At 44.1% G+C, this 24473-nt stretch overlaps 3 protein-coding genes and 1 long non-coding RNA gene across 4 annotated transcripts in view; 2 read left to right on the forward strand and 2 right to left on the reverse strand.

Moving 5' to 3' along the window:
* The first annotated feature begins 4825 nt into the window (after positions 1–4825).
* Positions 4826–12626, forward strand: SRSF9 (serine and arginine rich splicing factor 9). The gene is made up of 4 exons (XM_081175165.1): positions 4826–5396; positions 9104–9273; positions 10800–10972; positions 12098–12626. Exons 1-4 carry the CDS (start codon positions 5146–5148, stop codon positions 12239–12241), a joined length of 738 nt encoding a protein of 245 aa, XP_081031291.1. The 5' UTR covers positions 4826–5145; the 3' UTR covers positions 12242–12626.
* The window catches only part of LOC308576115, a 46055-nt gene continuing 33928 nt past the window's right edge, over positions 12347–24473 (reverse strand). The window contains exon 2 of the long non-coding RNA XR_014003101.1: positions 12347–13791. This is a non-coding gene — a long non-coding RNA (uncharacterized lncRNA). The remainder of the gene's footprint in view (positions 13792–24473) is intronic.
* On the reverse strand, positions 15952–19632 carry GATC (glutamyl-tRNA amidotransferase subunit C). The gene is made up of 4 exons (XM_081175247.1): positions 19256–19632; positions 17853–18022; positions 17372–17475; positions 15952–16388 (listed from the first exon to the last, which is right to left on the reverse strand). The coding sequence occupies exons 1-4, from the start codon at positions 19361–19363 to the stop codon at positions 16327–16329; spliced, it is 444 nt and encodes a 147-aa protein (XP_081031373.1). The 5' UTR covers positions 19364–19632; the 3' UTR covers positions 15952–16326.
* Positions 19426–24435, forward strand: TRIAP1 (TP53 regulated inhibitor of apoptosis 1). The gene is made up of 2 exons (XM_081175245.1): positions 19426–19639; positions 22978–24435. The coding sequence occupies exons 1-2, from the start codon at positions 19484–19486 to the stop codon at positions 23059–23061; spliced, it is 240 nt and encodes a 79-aa protein (XP_081031371.1). The 5' UTR covers positions 19426–19483; the 3' UTR covers positions 23062–24435.

The following is a 24473-nucleotide window of genomic DNA, read 5'->3' on the forward strand; positions in this document are numbered from 1 at the left end:
CCAGGCAAGCCGCAGCTCGGCGGGTGCGTCAGCAAACAGCAATATTGCTCTGAAGAACTGGGAGAGAGACGTTCTGGATGGCACTTCTTCAAGCTGAATGCTTCTGAGCTTATGCATGTATAAAACCAGAGAGAACAGTGTTCCTGAGCATGTGCAGAATGTATTTACTTTGTGATTCGGAGTGCTCCTTCAACTGTTAGCTGTATGTTGTTGCTTTTGGATACTGTTGTTATATCTCTCTTTTTGTTGTAATGCATACAGTCTAATATGGTAGGAGGTATAGAAATGTTTTAATAGATAGTAAGTAAAGTGTTCAGAGGCTCCCTGCCTTGTGGAGTTAGGTGGTGCCCTCTCTTACCTGAGAGGAGATCACAGGTGGTTGTCTCATGAGTGGCAGCTAGACTGGTGACTGGGAGCGGCCACTGAGACCATATAACACCGGTCTTGAAGGACCTACACTGGCTCCCAGTACGTTTCCAATTCCCAATTCAAAGTGTTGGTGCTGACCTTTAAAGCCCTAAACAGCCTCGGTCCAGTATACCTGAAGGAACGTCTCCATCTCCATCATTCTGTCCAGACATAGAGGTCCAGCGCCAAGGGCCTTCTGGCGGTTCCCTCACTGCAGGAAGCCAAGTTACAGGGAACCAGGCAGAGGGCCTTCTCGGTAGTGACACCCGCCCTGTGGAACGCCCTCCCACCAGATGTCAAAGAGAAAAATAACTACCAAACTTTTAGAAGACATCTGAAGGCAGCCCTGTTTAGGGAAGCATCTAATGTTTAATAGGTTATTGTATTTTAGTGTTTTATTGGAAGCCGCCCAGAGTGGCTGGGGAAACCCAGCCAGATGGGTGAGGTATAAATAATAAATTATTATTATTAGCGGATGAGGCTTGGCCCCTACCTCTGGGCTGTAGGACTAGCAGGGCAGCTGGGAAAACTTAACTGCCTGGCCCATTGGGACACTTTCCCCAGGTCACAAAACCCTCCCTGGCCCAGCATCACACTCACCTCAAAAAAATGTGCCCAGCTAGAATATGACCTTGATCAATTATCATACTTCTTGCTTGCCTTATTGGAGAACAGAGGGTGTATGGTTGTGAAAAAGCTAGCCTAGAGTACAAAAGTAAAATTCCCATTCCTTGCCCAGCCAAATGTTTGCTTCTGATCACTGCTACCTTTGCCTCTGGCACTACCCAACAAAGGCCCCTGGAAGCTTACCCAGAATTGAATGCAGCTGTCTTACTGAAAAATGTTTCCCTGCCTTTGCTGTAAAATTGTTCTCAGCTCCTCTCTGAGATAATCTTTTCTAGTCCAGAACATCATGTGGCTCTGCAATGTGCATTACAGCACAGCCACACCCCCATGTGACACTTAAGTGTGGTATGACTGCAAATAACATACACATCAAGAATGGCTTGAGTGGAATTTTTTTTATATACTGTACCAGCAATTGACTCAAGAATGGAAAGCAGAAGGTAGGAGTGAACTGACAGTTCTCACACTGTCTGGGAATTAAGCATAAGAAGAGCTCTGCTGGATCAGGCCAATGGCCCATCTAATCCAGCATCCTGTTCTCACAGTGGTCCACCAGATGCCTGTTATAAGAATTTTAAGATCTTATATATATAAAATAGATGTTCATAAATGTACCAAGCAAACACATACAAATATGTAAACCACATGTCTGAAACCCACAGAAAAGTCCTGAAACTATTTTTTTCTCTCCCAAAATGACCTCAAATATTTCTCTGCAAGGTCGACGGAAATGGGAAATCTCCCCATTGTCTCTCTCACAAATCCTGTCTTAAGGTCACATTTAAGATATGAATAGTATGTGAGCCTGTGACCTGTGACCTGGATTCAGGAGTTGAAATAACAAAAGAGTGGCCAGGATGCCCAGGTAATTCAGTCAAGCAACCTAGCAGACAAGAGAAAAAAACAATGCCCTCAGATTTCTGTGGTAGTCCGCTCTTTCTGTGATGTATGTATGATGTTTCTGGGGGTGGTCTTGGACTCCAGGGCAGGCAATTTAAAATGTCTATATAAGAGCTTGCATGCATGACGTAGGGTCCCTCCCCCCGCCTTGTGTGTGTTGGGGAGCACCCTGTTGCAACAGCTTTAATAAAGATCAGGCTTACTTGCTGCTTTGCTTCTCAATATTCTCCGGTTGGTCTCTGTTATTTTCTCCTACCGATAGAGAACCTATAAAAGGACTCTATGGGTTCTTGGGTACCCCATAATGGAAAAGGAGCAGTTTTTTCTCATAACATGCCCATTATGGGAAACTGGCAAGCAAGTCCTGAGCTCATGAGCACTCTGCCTGTCTGCAGTTTCTAGCAAGTGGTATTCAGAAGCATTACTGTCTCCAGCTTTGGAAGCAGAACTTAGCCATGAATTTGCCTAATCCTCTCCTAAAGCCATCAAAGTGTTCATCACTGTCTCCTGCTGGAGCAAGTTCAATATTTTAACTGTGCAATCAAGCAAATACCAACAATCTCTGTTGGTAACAGATTAATGCTGTTCAGTGCTCTGAAGTCAAGGGTCAGCTGGTGGGCATCCATCTGTCTCAGGAAACAATGGAAGAGTGCGCCTTTGGGACTGAAGTCAAACTGTTTTACAATGCCTACTGTGGCTGTAGAGATGGATACAGGAGAGACATGTTTTGTTGCAGCTGGAACAGATGAAGGCGTCTGGTTTTGCTGGGACAGATGCACCATGGCATTTCTTATTGCCTCGTTCCTCCCAGCAGTCATGCATGCAAAGCAGATGCTTGATCTACTGCCCATCCCCAGCTGCAGCACAAGGAATTGTTAAAGCGGCAAATGTGGTTCAGCAAAAGTAATTTTAAAATGATGCCTATAGAGGCAAAGCTTCACATTCATAAAATTTGAGTCCAAACAAAACATATAACATTAAAAAAAACAAGGCAGGTAAATCAGCAATAAAAGCTAAAATCAAGTTGGAACATATTTAAAAGGTTGCTTATGGGGGCCACTTTGATCTTACCTGCCTTGAGCAAATGCTGTCTACCGAGGCTTCAACCAGATTTGCTGGATAAACAGGATATCAGAAAGCATCCCCAACAGGGCCTGAAGCAAGTGTTGCTGGAAATTTTTAGTTTTGATCATGGATGTTTTACTCTGTCTTGAGATTTCAATTATGTCACTTAAGGGCAGCTCATTAGCAGGCATCCTTCTTGGAAATGTGCAACACACTAGGCTCCAAAGGGGCACGTGCGTGCATGCACTACAGGCTTGCCTTTTTATTTTATTTTTTTATTTAGAGCATTTGTACCCCACTTTTCAGCCCAAAAAGGCTCCCAGAGCGGCTTACATGAAATAAAGACAAGACACTATCTACCTGCAGGCTTACATTCTAATAAACAAAAATACAACACACGAGAAAAAGAGCAAGGAGGGAAGAGGAAATTAAAACTTAAAAACTCAGGGCCCAATGTTTGGACAGCTGTTCCTATGTCTCCTTAATGTGGTTTTGCTGATGGGTGGGCAGAAAGGAAGACAAAAGTCCAGTAATAAATCTGTTAAGCTGTGGGTTAACATATCAGATGGCACAGCGATTCTTCAAACAGCTCTTGTTTATTCACAGGCCAGAACAGAACTAAACTGAAGGGTTCAGCCAACCTGCTTATAGAGAGCTCAACTACAAGGCAACAGTAACAACTTTCTGTAGCTATCCAATTACTGAATGTCACTTTCAATTCCTTATTTGCATATGTGGACCTGAGTGAAAACTATCTACGGTACCCCCCTGCTGGCCCAGGATGAGAACTTCAGTACATAACAAAATCAGTGATGGACAATGCAGACACCAAGTGTGATAGTTAAGCTGGCTTTCCATGCACAGGAAGGTACTGTGATACCGCTTTTAAGAAGTCATGTCTTCCCCCAAAGAATCCTGGGAAGTGTAGTTTGTTAAAGGTGCTGAAACATATTGCTCTGACTTCCTTTAGACCACATCAGCGAGGCGGGAGAGGGGTGGGTCTTGTCTGGGCATCCAGTACCCCCATACAGACTGCCCAAGCTTGTGCCTGGAGGTCACTTTGGTGCTGCTATCCCCAGAGGCGCACTCTCGAGACAGAGGATGCCCACAATACAGTGGTACCTCGGGTTAAGGCAGCCCTGTTTAGGGAAGCTTTTAATGTTTAATAGGTTATTGTATTTTAGTGTTTTTTTAGTGTTTTATTGGAAGCCGCCCAGAGTGGCTGGGAAAACCCAGCCAGATGGGCGGGAAAGAAAGAAAGAAAGAAAGAAATTATTATTATTATTATTATTATTATTATTATTATTATTATTATTATTATTATTAAATTCGTTCTGGAGGTCCGTTCTTAACCTGAAACTGTTCTTAACCTGAAGAACCACTTTAGCTAATGGGGCCTCCAGCAGCTAACGCACCGCCGGAGCACAATTTCTGTTCTCATCCTGAAGCAAAGTTCTTAACCCGAGGTACTATTTCTGTGTTAGCGGAGTCTGTAAACTGAAGCGTATGTAACCTGAAGCGTCCGTAACCCGAGGTACCACTGTATCCCTATATTCCCTTTCCTGAAGCTACAATTTCAGAGAGGTTTAACGGCCAATCCTTCTTTTTCCAGTGAACTCTCAAGAGCTGCAGCCAGTCTGGCATCGATGGTTATTTCTTAACAGCTTCCAGCACCTTTTGAACAAACTACACTTCCCAGGATCCCTTGGTGCTGAAGCCCTGACAAGTGGCATCACGCTATTGAACTGCGCGCATCCGCTCAAATATCCCCGCCCGCCCCGCTGGAGGCACCCTTGGCCCACAGAAACCCGAGCATGCGCAAACTGCAGCCGCCGCCGCATGCGCATCCGGTGGCTCTTTCGTGCTCCCCCCTCCCTCCCTCGGAGTGAGGGTTTGCATAGGAGCCGTTCCTTTCCCCCCACCCCACTTCCCCATCTCTTCTCGGTGGCGCGTTGCCTCTCTCTCCTCCTCCCCTTTAAGCTGCGGTTTCCCCCCGCTCCTCATTTTTTGTCCTCCGTCACGTTGCTCCTTGCGGCGTGTGAAGGCCTGAGGGGGCGGCGGCCGAGGCCGAATCGCCTGACTGACTTGGCTGGCTGGCTCTAGGCCCCGGAGGCGTTTGCAGCGGCCTGTGAGGGACTCGGGAGGATGTCTGGGGGCTGGGGCCGGGATATGATGGACTACGGAGGCGGCGGGGCCGGCATGTCCGGAGGGGGCGGCCGGGGAGGCGGGAGCGGCGGCGGCGGCGACGGCCGCATCTACGTGGGCAACCTGCCGGCCGACGTGCGCGAGAAGGACCTGGAGGAGCTTTTCTACAAGTACGGCCGCATCCGCGACATCGAGCTGAAGAGCAAGCGCGGGCTCGCCCCCTTCGCCTTCGTCCGCTTCGAGGACCCCCGGTGGGTGACGGGGAGCGGGGCGGGTGGGTTCCCGGGTTCCCTCAGGCGGGAGATGTAGAGAACCCCCCCAATAATCTCTCATATTTGGGAATGGGGGGTCCCAAGCATGCCTGGAGGGTGGGGGGAGGAGGAAGAGGAGCCCCCAACCCCATTTTTTGGCATTTTGTGAATGTGGGGCTCTCCATCTTGCTGGCAGGGTGAGGTGCAAGCCCCGCCTCACCCCCTTCTCCTCCTACTTCTTTCCCGCCTTTTTAAAATTTATTTTTATTCCGTTTTTTTTGGCACGTCACATGCTGGCTTTCTGCTATAATAATAATAATAATAATAATAATAATAATAATTTTTTTTTTTATTTATACCCCGCCCTCCCCAGCCAAGACCAGACTCAGGGCGGCTAACAACCAATAATAAAAACAAGTTGATTAAAATACAATTTAAAAGATTAAGATATAACATTAAAGCATTAGGATGCAGCCTCTTCACAGGAGGAGAAAGGAAAAAGAAAGAGGGGGAGGGAATCAAACCCACCTGCATCCACCCACCCAGACGGTTTTCAGATTATTATTATTTATATTAATGATATAAGGGGGTTGCTATCCAGCATTTGCCATGCTCCAGAGAGTAGGCCCGTTGAAATGGATGAGCTCAAGATAGTTAATTTCAGCAGGTCTCGAGTACTGTTGAGTAGGATTGACATTGGGTATGATCCGCTGAAATTGATAGATGTTTTGTTTTGGAATGGGTTCGGCTACACAAATAAAAATAAACATTGCCTTACAGTGTCACATTATCTTCTTTACGATAATAATTTTTATTAGTTTTCAATTACAATCCAATAATAGCCTCGTAATAACAGTACCAATTTATAATTACTAATACCAGTCATTCAAATACCGAATCACATTGTCATTACCCACCCTTCCCCCTAAGGTTCCAGCAATTGAAACAGTATTAAAAACAGCTTAAAACAATTTAGTTACAAAAATAAGGCTGCCCTAGGGTCCATTAATTTCAATGGGTCTGCTATTATTGAGTAGCACTAAGATAAGATACAACCCATTAAAATTAACAGACATAACTTGTATGGGGTCCATCAGTTTCAGTGGGTCTGCTATTGAGTTTGACAATGGATACAATCCATTAAAATTGATAGGCGTGATTAGCATTGGGTCAATCAGTTTCAATGGGCTTTCCCTAAGTAGAACTCAGTTGCCTATAATCCTAAAATAATCTATATGAAATGTATTATGTTTATTTCCCACCTCGCTTCCTTAATGGAAGCCAAGGTGGCAAACATTATTATTATTATTATTATTATTATTGGAATTTATATACCACCCTATACACCTGGTAGTGTTTTCTCAGGCAGCCTCCCATCTAGGCAATGAGCAGACCCTGCATTGTATCCAATGCAGCCTACAGCCTTCACCAAACCCCATGTTGTTGGACTAGTTTGTGTAGAGATGGCCAACTGTTAGAAGGTAACTCGCTGCGTGTCTGCTTTTGCATTTGACGCATGAAAAGTTGTTCAGCAGGGTATGTGGCTCTTGATGTGAAAAAGGTTTCTCAGCCCTGGCCTGTGTAGATTGGCAGCAGCTCTCCAGGGATTCAGACAGGACATACAGTACTGGATATGTCAAGGATTGAACTAGGGATCATCTGCGCACAAATTGGGTGTTCTGCCTCTGAGGTATGACCCTTCCAGAACATAGGTGGATCAGATGCACCTAGACCAATATTCTTTGCAAGAATACCAGCCACTAGTTTAGGGGTGGGGAACTGTGGCCCTCCAGATATTGTTGGACTACAACTCCCACCATCTTTGGCTGCTGGGGCTTGCAACTGGGGCTGTCCAATAACAAACAGCAGTGGAGGAGCCACAGTTTCCCCACCTCTGCTTCAAACCACACCTTGGGTTCAGTTTATTTATATTCTGCCTTTCAGGATACAAATCCTGCCTAATTCAAGGTGATATATATATATATATATATATATATATATAATATTTTTAAAAAACGCGCACAGAAACAAGATGGAGGATAAGATGGTGCATTTTCCCAATTCATAAATGATTATTCGGGGGGGGGGGAGTAGTAAAATGGACTGTGGAATGGCTCATCTGCTGTTAATATTACAGTGGTATCTCGGATTAAGTACTTAATTCGTTCTGGAGGTCTGTTCTTAACCTGAAACTGTTCTTAACCTGAAGCACCACTTTAGCTAATGGGGCCTCCTGCAGCCACTGCGCCGCTGCTGCACGATTTCTGTTCTAATCCTGAAGCAAAGTTCTTAACCCGAGGTACTGTTTCTGGGTTAGCGGAGTCTGTAACCTGAAGCATATGTAACCCGAGGTACCACTGTATATAGTCAGAGATCTAGATGATGTAAAGACCACTGCATCTTTAGTAGGTTGCCAGTCTCCTTCCTGCCTTCCTTTCTTTCTTTCTTGACAAATCCTGGAACGGAGCCTTTATGTTTATGAATTAATTTTTAATTCATTAATTTTTGTACTGTTTTTCAAGAATAAAAATCTTCACAATGTGGTTCACATTAAATATAACAACAAAATACAATATATAATATTTTAAAACATCATTAAATCCTATGGAAAGGGGTGTTTCCTTCATTTTTGCAGAACTGTTGATCATGTATATATTAAATCTGCTTTACAAATATGTACTGTTCTGATTCTGGCAAATTCTTGTTAGTATGTCTTGGTCATTTTCTTCAAATATAGACGTCTATGCAATGCGTAGCTCAACACCACAGCATATATGACTGACAACAGACCATTAATCCTTAATCTGAGGAATGGAGGATTGGACTGCATCAAAAATTAGTCCAGTTACACAAAAGTCACACCCACGACCCCTTAAGTGGTGTAGTGAAGGGCTTTTTTGGGTTACCACATCAGGGATGAAGGTTAACTACAAAAAATATGCTGGCATAAAGAAGCAGGCTGCAGGGGTTCCCAAAGTAGTGTTTGGCACATTGCTAATTGATCTGTAGAAAGTAGTCTGCTGGTGGAATTCTTGTTGCTCATAAGCATACAGAGAAGCTTCTTCATTTTGTTGTATCTCTTGAAAGTAGCCTTCTTTGCGTAACTGACAATGGCTTTTTGAACAGCTGGAGCAAAGGTGCCTTGGGCACTAATGTTTTTTAACCTGATTGCCACCTTCTTGATTTTACTCCAGGGAGACTAGAAAGTCAGCAGAGTAATTGGTGTTCGGAAAATAAATAGGAACTCCCTGGTGCTATGTTATGCTAACTGTTGTTGTAAGTGTAAGGCATGAATGTTCAGAATTCTTTTTATTGTTTGCAACATTTTGCGTCCTGATGGTGAATACTGTGTCCAGTCAGTATGTTTCATCCTGTGACTTTTCTCCAAAGCTAGAAACAACTTTATCGTTCATAAATGTCAAGTGCTAACATCTTCCAGTTTAGAAACTGGGAACCTCTCCACTTTTTCCAGCCTACTATATCTAAATATTTCTATATTTAAGTTTCAAAGTACAATAGTTCCTAGGAGTACTCATTGTCCAGAGGGTTAATCTATTTCAACAAATACAGCAAAGTATCTCTTTGTACCTTAAGGAGCAACAAAATGTGTTAGTCCGTAAGGTGCCAAAAGACTCTTCTCTTGTTTTCGTACCTTTGCTGTTCTGTCTGGGCAATGCTAAATTCATGCATATATTATTTGTTCACAGAGATGCAGAAGATGCAGTTTATGGGAGGAATGGCTATGATTATGGTCACTGTCGCCTTCGTGTTGAGTTTCCCAAACCTTCCAGAGGACGGGGTGGAGGCTTTGGTGGGGGGCCTCGTGGGAGGAATGGCCCTCCTTCACGGCGTTCTGAATTCCGAGTCCTTGTTTCAGGTATGTTGCCTTCCATACTTCATACTGGCTGGGAGCCATCCTGATGCCATGCTACATGTTTTGGTATATTGGGGAGAAGGAGCACCTTGCTTCCATAATACAGGGTTTCTTCTTTAATAAGAAAACTGTTCTTGTGAAGGAGCTTTTTCAGAGCTGCAAGAGGAGAAGACAGCTTTCTGGTTCAATTAACGGAGGAAGCCTATTTTAATTTGCTTTTGGAGTTCAACTTCGTGAATGACTGGTGAGCAAAAGATAAATCTCATCTCCACCTGTAGGCAGGCATGAACTCAATGGACTTGGAAATGGGCAACTGGGAGGGTGAAGGGAAAGAAGAAGATCCTTGTAGTGTGCAGGGCCAGGAGGACTGGGTCTCCTAAAAGCAAATGATTCTCTGAGACAAAAATATGAGCATTAAAGAGCTGCCTGAGCTGCTGCTGCTGTGCAGTATTTCTGCTTATTATGAGAGAAAATAACCTGAATTAGATCCCTCAGTTAATAACCTTGTGGATCCCTCAGAGGAACCTTGCCATATCTGGAGTAGGTGTCTTGTTTAGTGAGTTGGGAGAGACAGGTGAAAAATACCTCTTACTGGAGAGAAGTGGATGTATTTTGGAGGTTTTGCCATGGCGATCAAATCTCTGGAGAAAACTCAGCACTCCCTGACCAGTTTTATGGAATGGTCCACTTAAAACAAAACTCCTTTAAAAAAACACGTTTATTCCCATGTACTGCTTAAATAAAGTACAGTGACCTATCTTGGTGCTTCTCTGCATGGTACTGTGGCATCCTGGCTAAAAATGTGATTGCTCCCTGTGAGGAAACTACTGAATTGCAATCTCTTCAGCTTTGCATCAGGACCCGAAAACAAAAGTGTTGAACCCCAGAACCACAGAAGCCTGGGAGGGCAGGGAGGATATCTGGAGGAATCTCTTTGACGTTTGGCATGAATGGCATTGCTAGAGAGTATTGTGAAGCGTTCTTGAAAACTGCTAGGAGCAGCAGTGTTCTAGTGTCTCCAGAATGCGATGTGGAACAGGGGAGCCACTTACCTTTGCCTTTACTTAAGGTTCATGCTGATAGTTAAACACAGGTATCCTTGCTTTGCTGCCCAAGGACCCAAATTGGAATCAAAACTCATACTGTTAGAAGGGGACTATCATTCTTGGATGGGAATCTGATCCTGAGTAACTTAAGTCGTATGTGGAGTACAAGCTGCCCAGGCAGAGTTAGGGGTGATGTTAAGTTTACCTTGGACCAACAGGAGGAGGATTCCTTTCAAAGCCCAGAACTCTGAATCCTACCTAGGGGACCACCTTGCTGACAATGAAAGGCTCATCTACTCAGGAATGGAACTTAACTGCTGTTCTTTGGATCCTTAATAAGCAGGAAGTCTGTGGAAGTGGTGGATGGAGTCTCAGACCCGCTGGAGGGACCATTCCAGGGTGTGCAGCTTTTTCCGGCCCAGCCTAAGCCGCAAGTGCCATCTCTTTACGTAGTCTCTTATGTTTTGTGTTCTCACTGCTCAGGGCTTCCTCCATCAGGCAGCTGGCAGGACCTGAAGGATCATATGCGTGAAGCTGGTGATGTATGTTATGCAGATGTACAGAAAGATGGAATGGGGGTGGTTGAGTTTCTCCGCAAGGAAGACATGGAATACGCACTGCGTAAACTGGATGACACCAAATTCCGATCTCATGAGGTGGGTCCCTGCCTGTGGGTGAAGAGCATGTGCGTTGTGCCAGTCATGGAGGAACATGCGTTAACGTGTCCTGTTGTGATGCTCTCAAGAGGCTCCGGGGGCACAGTCTAGCAATAGTCTCGGAATTGGTGGCTAATAGTAATCCTTGTAGCATGTTAGGAATCCAGCTTAAAAGAGTGGTCAAGGCCTTGTGAAACCTGCCCCATGATGGCGTGGTGTGAGCCCTGACAGCCAAGGCCAGGTTTTCTGGGGTTCATTCCTAAGTTACATGGAAAAAAATAAGCATTTGGATTTACTTGCCTCTGTCTTCTTCTAGGTAAGTCGAGTTGACTTGCTTTGCCATTCTCCCTTTAACAGACCAAGATTTGGGAACAGAGATTGCTAGTGGTTGGCTGTTGAATAAGCTTAGCTCACCTTTGCCTTGGCAGCCAGAGCTTGCATCCACAAACTGCAACGCTTCTCCCCAGAGATGCTGATGAGTAACCATAGTGGTTACAATAGCAGTCATTCCCACCTATGCATGGAACCTCTTCCTATGGTGGTCTCATGATGTCTCTGCCATAAACCAGCTTTTTTCCCCAGTCTTGGGGCATTGCTACCTCTCTTGCAACCACCTTCCATCTGCTGCAACCACCCCCTCTGTCACAGCTGGAGGCTGCTTGCTGTGGGATTTCCCTTCAGAACCTGAGCTGCTGAGATACAATTAAATTAAGATGAGCTGGTGAGACAGTTCACCAAGGCATCTCCCAACCATGCTGAAGGACTCCACTAGATTACATTTCTTTCCCTCTGGCAGTTAAAAGTTGGAAACTATCGACATCTTCGCCCTTCTTAGTTAGATGAGGACAGAACATGGCTGTGTTTGCCTTACTAATACCTGCACCGTACTAGCTGTTATGTAACACATGCCCTTCGTCTGTAGACCCTCAAGGGCCAGATCAGAGCTGGCCCAAGGCAGCAGCAGTAGATGGACTCCTACTTACGTATATATGGAAAAAAAGCTATCTCCAGCCTCGAGCCACTTGTGCATTGGTTCCTGATCTTCATTTTTGGCATTCATTCATTCATAACGTTGACCACAGGATGTTATGCCAATGTTTGGGTTTTCTCTGTTTTAAATTCCAGGGTGAAACATCCTATATCAGAGTTTGTCCTGAAAGAAGCATCAGCTATGGCTACTCGCGCTCCCGTTCTGGTTCAAGGAGTCGCGATTCTCCATACCAAAGCAGGGGATCGCCACGCTACTCTTCTCCCTTCAGGCCATACTGATTGCACCCAACAGGGACTTCTAAAAATGTGAACTGAGCTCTTTATTTCTGCTCAGAGTTTACATTCCAAAATGGATGGATATAGTCTTTCGTAGGAAGCCTTGCCCCCCCCCCCTTTCTTATTCAATAAAATCTTTTTTTATGACTTACAGTTTTTACTAGGGAAGTGTTGGTAATGAAATACTATAAAACATTGCCACTTGAACTTCTTTTGTTTGGAAAATGTACATTGTTTTTGTTTCTCCTTCTGAACGAAGGGATATGAGCTTGAGAACTAGTATGCGTTAATGGTTGTCTGCAGGAAGGTGCTGTAAAGCAGTGGAGCAACCTGTATGGCTCAGCCTGTTGTGTTGTTTTGAAATATACTTAAATGTTTCTGTAACTCATCAGTGGGTGACTGTCTTTTTGTGCAGGTGGGAAGCTGGTGTAAAATACAGCTTTTAAATTCCTTTCTGTTCCTGGGTTTATCAAAGCCTACTGGTCAAACCGGGTATTGTAGTGGGGGGGGGGAAATCAACAGAATATTTACACTACAGTAATATAATTTAAAAGTTGCTCAGATATAATAACCCTGAGTGCTCTCAGATGGGGAGTGCATTGTGGAATTGGTGTTGCTTACACTTTTTTTTTTGCAGCATCTACACATTGTTTTCATAAAAATGCCAGCCCATACGTGTTCACAAACAATCCGGATAAAAACTGATAAGTGAAAATAACCCATTAATCATCCACAGTGAGCACTGGAGTGGAAACGTGCTTGCGGCATGTGGGGGGAGTTTGTCACATCTGTTATTCTCTAGTGAATGTTCCCGATTGCCACACCCCTACTACCGTTTGCTCCTCATCTGAATGTAGCCTAGCTGTTTCATTTCTGGCAGCAAAAATGACACGAGCCTGCCTATTTCCACTGACTGCCACATGCAGTAGGCATGTCTGAAACCATTTCAGCAGAGGACACATGTGGAACTATCTTGGAGACCCAAATTGCAATTGCACACATTGGACTTTTAAATAAAACCAATAGAACTTTATAGCAGAACACCTCTTATACTTCTCTGTTACATGTCAAGTAAATATCACTCTTGCAAAACACCAGAGTATTAATTAAAATTTTAAAAACTACAATTGTCCCTATGAAAAGCCCACAATCTTCTGTTTTGCCCTTTGTAAAACATAACTAAAGCGGATAACATTTGCTCTCGTGCACTTCCTGGGTTTTCTCTCCCTCCCACCACAAAAAAAGCTACAGAAGTACTTGTGCACCTGCCAGATTAGAAAAATTGGGGAGATGGGTGGAGCAGAAAAATACAGCACAGGTGCATTCAGTCAAGCTCCAGTATGGAATAGCAGTGACTGTCCACAACTGGAAGAACAGACCTCATAGTACTTCACATGCCAAATGCACATGACATAAATTGGTTATGAAGTCCCAGTTTTAAGGGCCTTTTCTAGAGGCCTCTGTAACTTCATGACCCCCAGTACGTTTATGAGCAGAAGGTGATGATCTACAAAGCCCTAAACAGCCTTGGCTCCATACACCCTATCGTCCAGCTATAAGGCCCTTCTGGCAATTCCCTCACTGAGAAGCAAAGTTACAGGGAATTGGGTAGAGGGCCTTCTCAGCAGTGGTGCCCTCCCTGTGGAACACCCTCCCATCAGATGTTGAGATAAAGAACAACACAGCTTTTAGAAGACTTCTAAAGGCAACTCTGTATTGGGAAGTTTTTAATGTGTGATGTTTTACTATGTTTTTATATGTGTTGCAAGCCGCCCAGGGTGGCTGGGGAAACCAGATGGGCAGGGTATAAAGAATAAAATTATTATGAGGCAACATCAAAGAAAGATAACAGGCAAGGCAGCAGAATTAGTGAAGGGGCTGCTGGAATAGGAAGCACAGCACCAGAGCACAACTAATGGGATAGGTTCCTTCTCTGGCCAAAGACTTGACAAACACAGAGGGGTATTTCCTGTGCATCTAGCCAACTACTAAATCTGCCCAATTATTATTAATTTCATTTCTATACCACCCTATACCCGAAGGTCTCAGGGCAGTTCACATGAAATATAAAATACATACAAAATACATAAAATCAAAATGCAATGCAAGCATTTGCTCCTTTGAGAGGAAGGGTGGAATATAAATTCAGTTAATAAAGCTGTATTAAAGCCCCATTGCTACTTGACTTGTAAACCTTTGAAATTAATGTTTTGTAGTAGTTGACATGTAAAACAAGAGATGTTCCATTTCATACCTATGAAGTTGTATTTGCCTCAAGCCTAGAGGGCTTCCTGGCAAAGACACTATTGCATGCTTAGAGGCTGACTTTTCTATCTTGCCTGCAACCACAGAGAAAGCATTCTCCGATTATGTGATAATTTATTTAAGTGCTGGCCTGGATAATATTTGTTAAGCCTTGTAACAGCTGTAATGAAAGCCTAACCTCAGGTTTGGAGCTAAGTTAAACTATTAAGTGTGCTGTATCATGTTAAGGCTGCAATCCAATCCATGCATACAATAGAGTTGTGCTACTGGTGTCCATGCAATGCGGGTGGCACTGTGGGTTAAACCACAGAACCTAGGAATTGTCGATCAGAAGGTTGGTGGTTCGAATCCCCGCGACGGGGTGCGCTCCCGTTGCTTGGTCTCAGCTCCTGCCCACTTAACAGTTTGAAAGCACGTCAAAGTGCAAGTAGATAAATAGGTACTACTCTGGTCGGAAGGTAACCGGTGTTTCCGTTCGCTGCTCTGGTTCACCAGAAGTGGCTTAGTCATGCTGGCCACATGACCCGGAAGCTGTACGCCGGCTCCCTCGGCCAGTAAAGCGAGATGAGCGCCGCAACCCCAGAGTCGGTCATGACTAGACCAAATGGTCAGGGGTCCCTTTACCCTTACCGGTGTCCATGGATTTCTATATAAATAAAAGGTCAGACTGCATATGTTATACATAAACAGGTCAAATTGATGAGGAAATGCACTTCAGATCAGCAAATTATTTATTACATACAACAGTATCTTGAAAACTAGTTTCCTTTTCTGAAGCAGAAATTCATATGCCAATATGAAAATGACAAATACTGCATAGTTGAGGATAATGTGCTTCAGTGCCTTTTGATTCCCCTTCTGAGCCAAATATTACTAGTCTGCTCTCATAGGTTTTGTAAGTACCCAACCATGAGCCCATCTCATAAATTAACTCTACAGCAACATTCTGTTAGAATAGTATCACAACTACCACTGAGCAACATATCCTATTGTCTACTGTTGCCTGTTGTCTACTTCTCACAAGTTTTTATGTGTATGGTTTTTTAAAATAGTGATTCCTTTATGCGTATAACTATCTGTTGATACAACTTGTTCCCTGAATCTATGGTACCATTAAATATCACACCTATACTTCTCCCACGTTTTGAGAGGTGTGAGCTAACCCATAATCTCTCTTGGGCTGGCTAGGAAGAAACTGCCAGAAGTCTGTGTCTCCCCTCTTTCATCTCGTATCATTCAGTGCATCACAGACAACCACTCCATCCTTGGGCACCTTTGACAGCTGGATAGCCTTGAGATTCTGCTCCCCCAAATATGTCAGTCTGCTTATCCAGACACAGAACACTGGACAATGACACATCAGTCCTTGCTGTGCTCACTCTCCTTTCAATATACAGAGCTCAGAAATCTGCTACATTCTACATATCTGGTTTCTCGATCATTTTTCTAAAACCATTTCCCCTTTAGAAGTAGAAAGTTTGGTTTTGGGTGTTTTGTTTTTGAGCAGGCGAAAGGGTTATGGTTGTGAAAATCTTTTGGCATAACTGAAAATGGTGTTGGGCACATCCGAAGCCAATTGAAATAAGCAGGTTTAAGGACACTTAACTCTGGGTTGGATTGTTGCCCTCATTGTTGGATTGTATACACAATTTAAAAATGCCTGAGTCAATGATAACTTAGGCCTAAGCAGTACAGAAACAGCAGTCATTTCAGAGAGGAAGGTCAAGTTGCACAAGGGATGTGGTGAAGGTTTATCCTGCATGCACCTTCATGGAGTAGATGCTGGCTGCTGAAGAAGTCTATTGTGGCATCTGATGTAGAGCCTAGGACTCTTCTTTCCACGGAAAACTCCTTCTGTTTTCAAGCTCTGGTAAAGGGATGTTACCTAACACAAAGAATAAAATTGGCTGGAATTAAGTGCTTGTTAGTATAGGTTTGCTTTGACAGCGTAAGCCATTCTCTCTTACACCCAGAGTAAATGTTTGTACCATCTAATACATAGTAAAACTAGCAGTGGTGAACATGTATGCCTCAGTTACTGATGGTTAAGCAAAATGGGCTGACTAATGCTTCTTTAGGGGTTATCGGAGCAACTCTGTTTCTTGGTAATTCCACAATTAGGTGTGTACAGTATGCATGCCTGGGATGGTGGTGGAGACAGAACAGTAAGATACTGCATGCAGAGTTCTGCTTCCTGGGAATCTCAGCTTTAAAATCTAGTCCTTGTGTTGGCAAAACTGTGCTTGGGATGTAAGCAAGGCATTGTAAATCTACAAAAAGTAGAAGGGTTTCTGAGTAAGTTTCCCACAATGGCTAGGGGACACTACTACCCTGCACAGTTGCTTATCCAAATCAAGTACAGTGGTACCTCAGGTTAAGAACTTAATTTGTTCTGGAGGTCCGTTCTTAACCTGAAACTGTTCGTAACCTGAGGTACCACTTTAGCTAATGGGGCCTCCCGCTGCTGCCACTGCACCACCACCGCACAATTTCTGTTCTCATCCTGAAGCAAAGTTCTTAACCCAAGGTACTATTTCTGGGTTAGTGGAGTCTGTAACCTGAAGCGTCTGTAACCCGAGGTACAACTGTACTAGCAAAATTACTGTGCAGGACATCAAAAGCTGTGCAAATTCAACTGTTTATTTGCATAATTCAGGGTTGCTTGGAGAACCCCACGTTAAAAGACAGACTTGCTCTTAATCTCTCTTGCACATTAGCTGAATTGGAGATTGTCATTATTTAACTGAAATTAGTTAGGATGTGATTGTTAATAAACTCTGTCTAACACATGCTCTTAAACTTGGAAGAGGTCTAGAAATGTCAAAACTACAGCAAAGCCTTGACTACATATCTGATGCAAGATAATACCTGGTGGAGCTACAAAATAGTCTTCAACGGTCTCCTTGGCTTTCTCCAGTAGCTCCTCTGCACAGTTGCCTTCTGTGACTTCATCTTCCCTGAGGTACAGATACCTGAGGAGAACAAATAATTATTCAACATTGTGGAGGTAGTTGGGATAAATACAGAATTGAAGCAGTTTACCACAATGCTTGTCACCTAAGGATCAGGTTACACTACCTAACCTCCCCCAAGGATTCAAGTGTTGTTCTTTACTTCAAAAGCAATCAACATGATTTGTGGCAACAAGCCTTATGGGCTATCTTCTACACATGCTTTCTCTGATGTTTATTTACTCTCTGGTTATGATGATGAGTAATAAGTGTTCACAGACTCTTACAAAAACAGCCCAGGAATATCCTGTACCAATTTCAGAAGAATTCAAGACTTTCCCTGCTGGACCAATAGGGAAAATTTTAAGAGCTGATATGCAAGTGATCCTGATACTTACCTGTCTTCCAGTACTGAATCCATCGGCTCTACTCCATCTGTATTAACTGCATGGAGTTTTTCAGCAAATTCAATGGCTTTTTCCAAACGCTCCACACCTTCCTGATTGCGGAAATCGACAAGTGCCAGGCGCTCCAGGTGATCAAGCAATTCCAAAGTTACTTTTTTATTCTGGAAGAGGAAAAGTAATGCAATTAGATCCTGCAAAGAGGTCCTTAGGAAATGATAACATAAAGCAACTTGTACAGAATCACATCTGTTTCTTTCTGAAAATCCATTTTTTTCTTTAAAAATAACATTTGGAAGGAAATTTGTATTGCAGTTTCTCTTGGCTTTATATACTTGTTGCTCTTTCTGTTGCTTCCAAGTACGTATACATGTTTGGAACTCCAGTATCGATTGTATAAACTTGTTAAAACCCACACAGCTGAAATACTTAAACAAGCCAAACTTTCCTGAATTCAGTAATAATTGGAGCAGAGGACAGCATTTACCTTATATAAACAGTGAATATCAGAGAACATAAATCCTACTGGAAGGAAAGTAAGGGTATATTCCAACCATGCACAAGCCATAGGTTATAATGTATACACACACCCTCCACCCAGGTTCTGCTGACAGCAAAAACTGCTAGGTTTTTAGCAAGGGCAATTAGAATAAGATCTATTATTTGATTATTGATGTAATACAAAATGTATTTTGTATAGTTAAGTTTTTACCTCTATCTTCAGTACATTTTATTTTATTGCTATGGCTAATGTCTGATGCTGATTCTTCTGATCTGATCCTCCACCCAGGTAAGGAAGAGGCATGATCACAGTTCAATGGCATATTCCAGCCAGAAAAGGCACTCAAGCAGAGCTTGTGAGAGGCATGACATGGGCAGAATCTTGTAGACCTGGTAGATCCAGAAGCCCGCAATTGGCCCCAGGGCCTGAGGTATTCCACCCTGTGATGTACATGGAACATAGGAAGCGGCTTCACACACCCTTGGTCTGTCTAGCTCAGTATTGCTTACACTGTCAGGCAATGACTCTCCAGGGTTTCAGACAAGGAGACTCGCCCAGCCCTAACTGGAGATGCCATTGGTGGTTGAACTATCCTGCATGCAATGCAGCTGCTATAGTCACTGAACCATGGCTGCATGATAATTATATAATAGGAAGAACCTTGTAAATCACCTTGAGCTCCTTGGAGGAAAGGTGGCCAACAAATGCAATTAATGCATCACTGCCATCACTACAATTTGAGAGCCCTTAAGCTATATGTCCAAGAACCCACCAGTGACTTTTTTGTTTTTGTTTAAAAGACCTCTACACACGCTCAGAAGCACTCTCTCCTATGCCACTTCCTCGTATTTCTGGGGTCAAGCTCTGCTTAGGCGCCGCCGGGCCTTTTACTCACCCGGGGAGCCCCTGCTTCCCTAGGCGGCGCGGGGAGACCCCCTTCAGGAAGTCCAGCCTGGGAGCAAAACCCCGCACGGAAAACACGGGCGAGCCGCCGAGCCCACATGCCTTCCTCTGGCCCGGCGCTCCGGAAGCGCGTCGGCACGTATCCCCGCTTCCGTGCGCCAAAGGCGGAAGTCACGCTTACTTCCGGGTTCGCGCTTGGAGGGTCGGTGCTGCGGTCGCCATGAACAGCGTCGGCGAGGCCTGCACGGAGATGAAGCGGGAGTACGACCAGTGCTTCAACCGCTGGTTCGCCGAGAAGTTCCTGAAGGGCGAGGGCGGCGACGGCAGCGGAGACCCCTGCGCCCAACTCTTCAAGCGCTACCAGCTCTGCGTCCAGGCAAGGGAGGGGACCTCTGAGCGCATGCAGAGGTCGGGGCGGCGGGGCTTGCGCTTCAGGCTTCGGCTGCATCTGCACCTCGCGTTTAAAGCGCTATTTCTTGCCTTTCTGTCTCACTTTATTTCCTCTAAGGAGCTGGAACATAGTCGCCTCCCCCCAATCTCATTTAATCCTCTGGGTGAGGTTGCGAGGCTGGGACTTCCGCAGGGTCACCCAAGTAAGCTCGATGGTCCAGTCCAGCCATAGCTGTCAACTTTTCCCTTTTCTTGCGAGGAATCCTATTCGGAATAAGGAAATTTCCCTTAAAAAAAGCGAAAAGTTGTCAGCTATGAGTCCAGCACTCTTGAACATAACGCCTAGCCAGATCTCAAAACACATATCTGAACCGCTTAAAAGCTACAATAACACTGTGATGGTCACAGCTCAGAACTCTAGAAACCTCAGTATGTTCAGGGTGCTGCGGGCTGTTAGGAGATGCTTCTGCTTACCTCATGTAGCTGCCATTCCCAGAGTCCCCTGTGATGGTGAAGCCATTCTGGGAATTGTCGTTCCAGAAAGGGAATTCGGTGGTCTCTTAACAAATCTGAGAGTCAGCGTGGTTTAGTGGTTAGCAAATCAGACTACCAGGACCTGGGAGAACAAGGTTCAAATCCCCATTGGGTCAGGAAGGTCATTGGATGTACCTTGAGGCCAGTCACTCCCTCTCAGCCTAACCGATCTCATAGGGTTGTTGTGTGGATCAAATGAGGAAGGGGAGAATTCTGCGCACCACTTTGAGCTCCTTCGAGAAATAGGTGGGGTAGAAATGCAAATTTTAAAATAAAAAACTCAGCACCCTTGACAAACTACAGTTCCCAGGATTCTTTGGGGGAAGTCATGGTCCTTTAAAGTGGTATGATACTTCTTTAAATGCAAGATGTGGCTCTCATCTCTGTTAGGGGACCTCAGGCAGGGTGTGCTTGGTGGTGGTCAGTGGGGGAGGGCGTGCAGGTCTTCCTTTAAGTGAAGTCAGACAAGATACTGCCCATATTTTTCTGTGTATAAGATGCCCCCTTGTATAAGACACACCTAACTTTTTCGTTAAAAAACCTAATCTTATAAATGGAAAAATACAGTACTTTGCATAGGTTGCAGAGAGAGAAAATGGGGAGCATGTTTACGAACAGAAAAACACTTGCTTTTGCACTGTAGAAAAAATGTGGTAGTAGTTTGAGTAATCTCCAGATGTTTTGGACTACAGCCACACCAATTGCAGCTGGTGGGAGTTGTCCCGAACATCTGGAAGGTGACAGATTGTCAAAGACTGCACTATGGACTGTTGTCTCGTGCTGATGGGAGTTGTGGTCCAGGACTTCTGGAGGCTACCGGGTTGGCCAAGCCTGGTCTATGTTTTACGAGTTCCACATTCTGTGGTATATGATTCTAATCTTTTTTCCCCTGTGTCTAAATACACTTTTTTTCTATTGAGACAATTAAGAAAAGTGACTGGGGCTTATGAGAATTGTAGTCCAAAACATCTGGAGGGCACTAGAGTAGCGCAATCTAGGTTGGACTAGGGCTGGGTTGATCCAAGTTCAAAATTCCCTATTTGGTCATTAAGCTCCTTGGGCCAGTTGCTACCTCTCACCCTCAGGATTATTGTGGGGGAATGGGGGAGGAGGAGAGTTGGGTACACTGCTTTGTGATCCTTAGAGGAAGGGTTGAGTAAAGGGCAACATATTCACCATGTCTCAAAATCAGTCCCTGGAACTTCTAGTGAGAGGCTCAGGCTGCAATAATTGTACACTTACCCCCTCCCCCAGACCCTAATAGAACAACTGGTTGGTGGAGGCAGAACTGATCAACATGCATACATCACACAAAACTCTGGAAGTCACAATCATAGAATTGTAGAGTTGGAAGGAACCCCGAGGGTCATCTACTCCAACCCCCTGCAGTGTAGGAGTCACAAGTCTCTGCCCACACAATCTGGGTAGCATAGTTTATGACAAGGGTGGCAGCCTATGGTTTTTTGGCAGGGAAAGAGGTTGAACTATAGGAGAACAACTTTTGTTTTTTCTCCGAGTGCCATTTTGTGTTTTGCTTTTACACAAGCAATAGTGTAATCCCCGCAATAACATGTTTGTGTGGGTGTCTTGCAAGGGAACGAGAAAGTTATAGTCATTACAGCAATTGCTATAATAGTATATGTCCTCACTTTAATGCTGTTTGTGTAGTTGTTGCTGTTTATACAGTGCTATTACCATATTTTTGCTTTTAATGTTCTGTAGATGGATCCCTGACCTCGGGAAGCTTACAATCCAGCATAGACAATAGCCAGGCATGAGGAATGCGTTTGCAAATACTTTGCAAATTTCTTTATATTCCACTTTTCTTCCTCCATGTCTCCCACGGTGGTGCACATTTAGGTGCTAGACATTCTCTCCTCCAGGCACTGATCAGACCCAGACCTGCATGTGCCCTCAGAATGTATCCGGGGACATTTTAGGAATGTGTACACAATTTTAGGAAGGAGCTTCAGACATAGGGAACAATTTTGCCTCTAGCCCCAAATTTTGCAATTCTCTCTGTACAAATAGGGAAACCACTGTCCTAAGCATAATACGGAATTTGGGGGCTTTATCAGATGTAGGTCTAAGTTAAGGTCACTTATAAGTATACTAGTTTCACTGGTGAAATGTTTTGCAGCAGTGGATCACTGTTGAACTTGAGAATGCAAAATTACTGTATTTTTCGCCCCATAGGGTGCACCTAGTTTTTTTTGGGGGGGGAAATAAAGAAAAAAAAATTATTTCCCCCCAGGCGCGGGGCTGGGGAAGCCCGAGCTTCCCCAGGCCCCAGAACAGGCTGCTATCCGCAGGGATGCAGGCAGCTCTCCGAAAGCCATGGGGCGCGCTGAGCTCAGTGTGCCCCAGGCTTCGGGATGCAGGCAGCTCTCCACAAGCCTAGGGAGCCTGGCGGGAACTCCTGCGGGCTCCCAAGGCTTGCGGATATCTTCCCGAAGCCTGGAGAGCGAGAGGGGTCGGTGCGCACCAACCCCTCTTGCTCTCCAGGCTTCAGCAAAAGCCTGCATTCGCCCCTTCATTTTTGGAGGGGAAAAAGGGCGTCCTATAGGGCGAAAAATGCGGTAGGTGGTTGGTAATGTATCTGCCATGCAACAAGTTTCGGCTAGCACAGCTGTTGCACTGGATTTCTCTGTTGTGGAGCATTAATTCTCACCCTTGCACTAGTGGGCAGAGAATGCTGAATTCAGCGCTTTGTGGTTTTTTTATAATTTGGTTACTTTTTAGACCATATTTGTAAATATTAAAATATGCTTGCCTTTTTGCTTCTTCCAGAAAGCTATTAAGGAGAAAGACATCCCCATTGAAGGACTGGAATTCATGGGCCCCAGCAAAGGGAAGTCGGAAAACTCTTCTTGACCATGATGGTCACAGAAAAAAAAATTCTGAACCCACACCGGCATGCTAAATCTAGTTGGCTGCTGGACAAGGACTATAGCTATGTTGCCCATGGGGATGGAGAAATTCAAGGACTGTTCAGCCCATGAACATCTGCCTCATTAATCTAGTAGCAAGCTTTATATCTACTGACGTATTGTGGGTTTTATCATGTGCAGAGTGGGATTCTCCCGATTTACAACTGAATGTATTTCTAACAAAGGAGTTGGGAAGAAACTCATGCCTGGTTTTTGATCAACCAGTTGTTTTTATTTATGTAAATCTTAACTGCAACTGTTAAAATGAATGTCAGGGTCAATCTCATACATTAATCAATGTGTTCTGTTGGGATTTTACTTTCTGTTTGTCAATTCCACTTCTAGTGGTAGCAGAGAATTCCACTTGGGCTGTAAGTTAAACCTAACGTTAAAGGATACCATATTCAGTGAAATACTACTGGAGAAATACTGTGCCTCTGAGGAAGTTGGTCTCGTTCTGTGTCTGTTTGTTCAGCTCTTCCAAGAAGCCCAGGCCAGATGTAGAAGTTTAAAGGGTACAATGCTTTCTATTTACCAAAGGGAGGAAAGGTTTCAACTTCAGCACAGTGTTGTTGGGATTGACCTCAAAAACTTGAAATCTGTCTACAGCATAAGATGGATGTGTAAAAGGTGGGTCTCCATTTCACTTGGCCAAAGTCAGGTTATTAAAATGAGCCAGCATTGTTTTAACTTGTTGCCTGATTTATAAATCTGTAGGAGGAAATCTAGAATTGAAACAAGTTGGTAGCTGATATCAACAAGCATCTAGTGTCATACAATCTTACCATAGTAGCTAAAATGCATTGGTGTTCGTTCAGAGGCAGCTGGATCGAAACTCCTCAAAACCAGGAAACGGACAGCTCTGTATGTGAAGCTTTTTTAAGTTTGTTATGTGATGGCCTGACACCCATCTCTTACAACCTTGACAAGTCTAGTTTCTTAAGCAAAAGGATTTCAGTATAACATTAATAAGAAGTGTAGACACCCCCCCACATGCATATTGTTAATGGACTTTAGGGGCATAGCAACTGGGCTTCTCAACCCCATCTATTAAATCTGCATTTATTTTAATTTTTCCTAAACCAGCAGCATTTTTAAAAAGAAAAATGCAGTTTGTTTCATATTAAAAGGACTGAATTCAATAGTTGGGTCACCTGCACAACCCCACAGAGAATTCTACAACCAACTTCTTGCAGCCCTGTTGTCAGTGTTGGAAATGTTCTTGCAACAGAAAGTGCCTTCTGATATGATGAATCAGCTGTATGCATTCTGCTGTGTGCAATAACAATTAAACAAGAATAAAAAAAACAAAACTGTAGTGGCCTTTTACTTTGTGTAGCACTGCTTCAGAGTATC

The sequence above is a fragment of the Podarcis bocagei genome (assembly GCF_964188305.1).
Source record: "Podarcis bocagei genome assembly, chromosome: 16".
NCBI classification, from domain to species: Eukaryota; Metazoa; Chordata; class Lepidosauria; order Squamata; family Lacertidae; genus Podarcis; species Podarcis bocagei.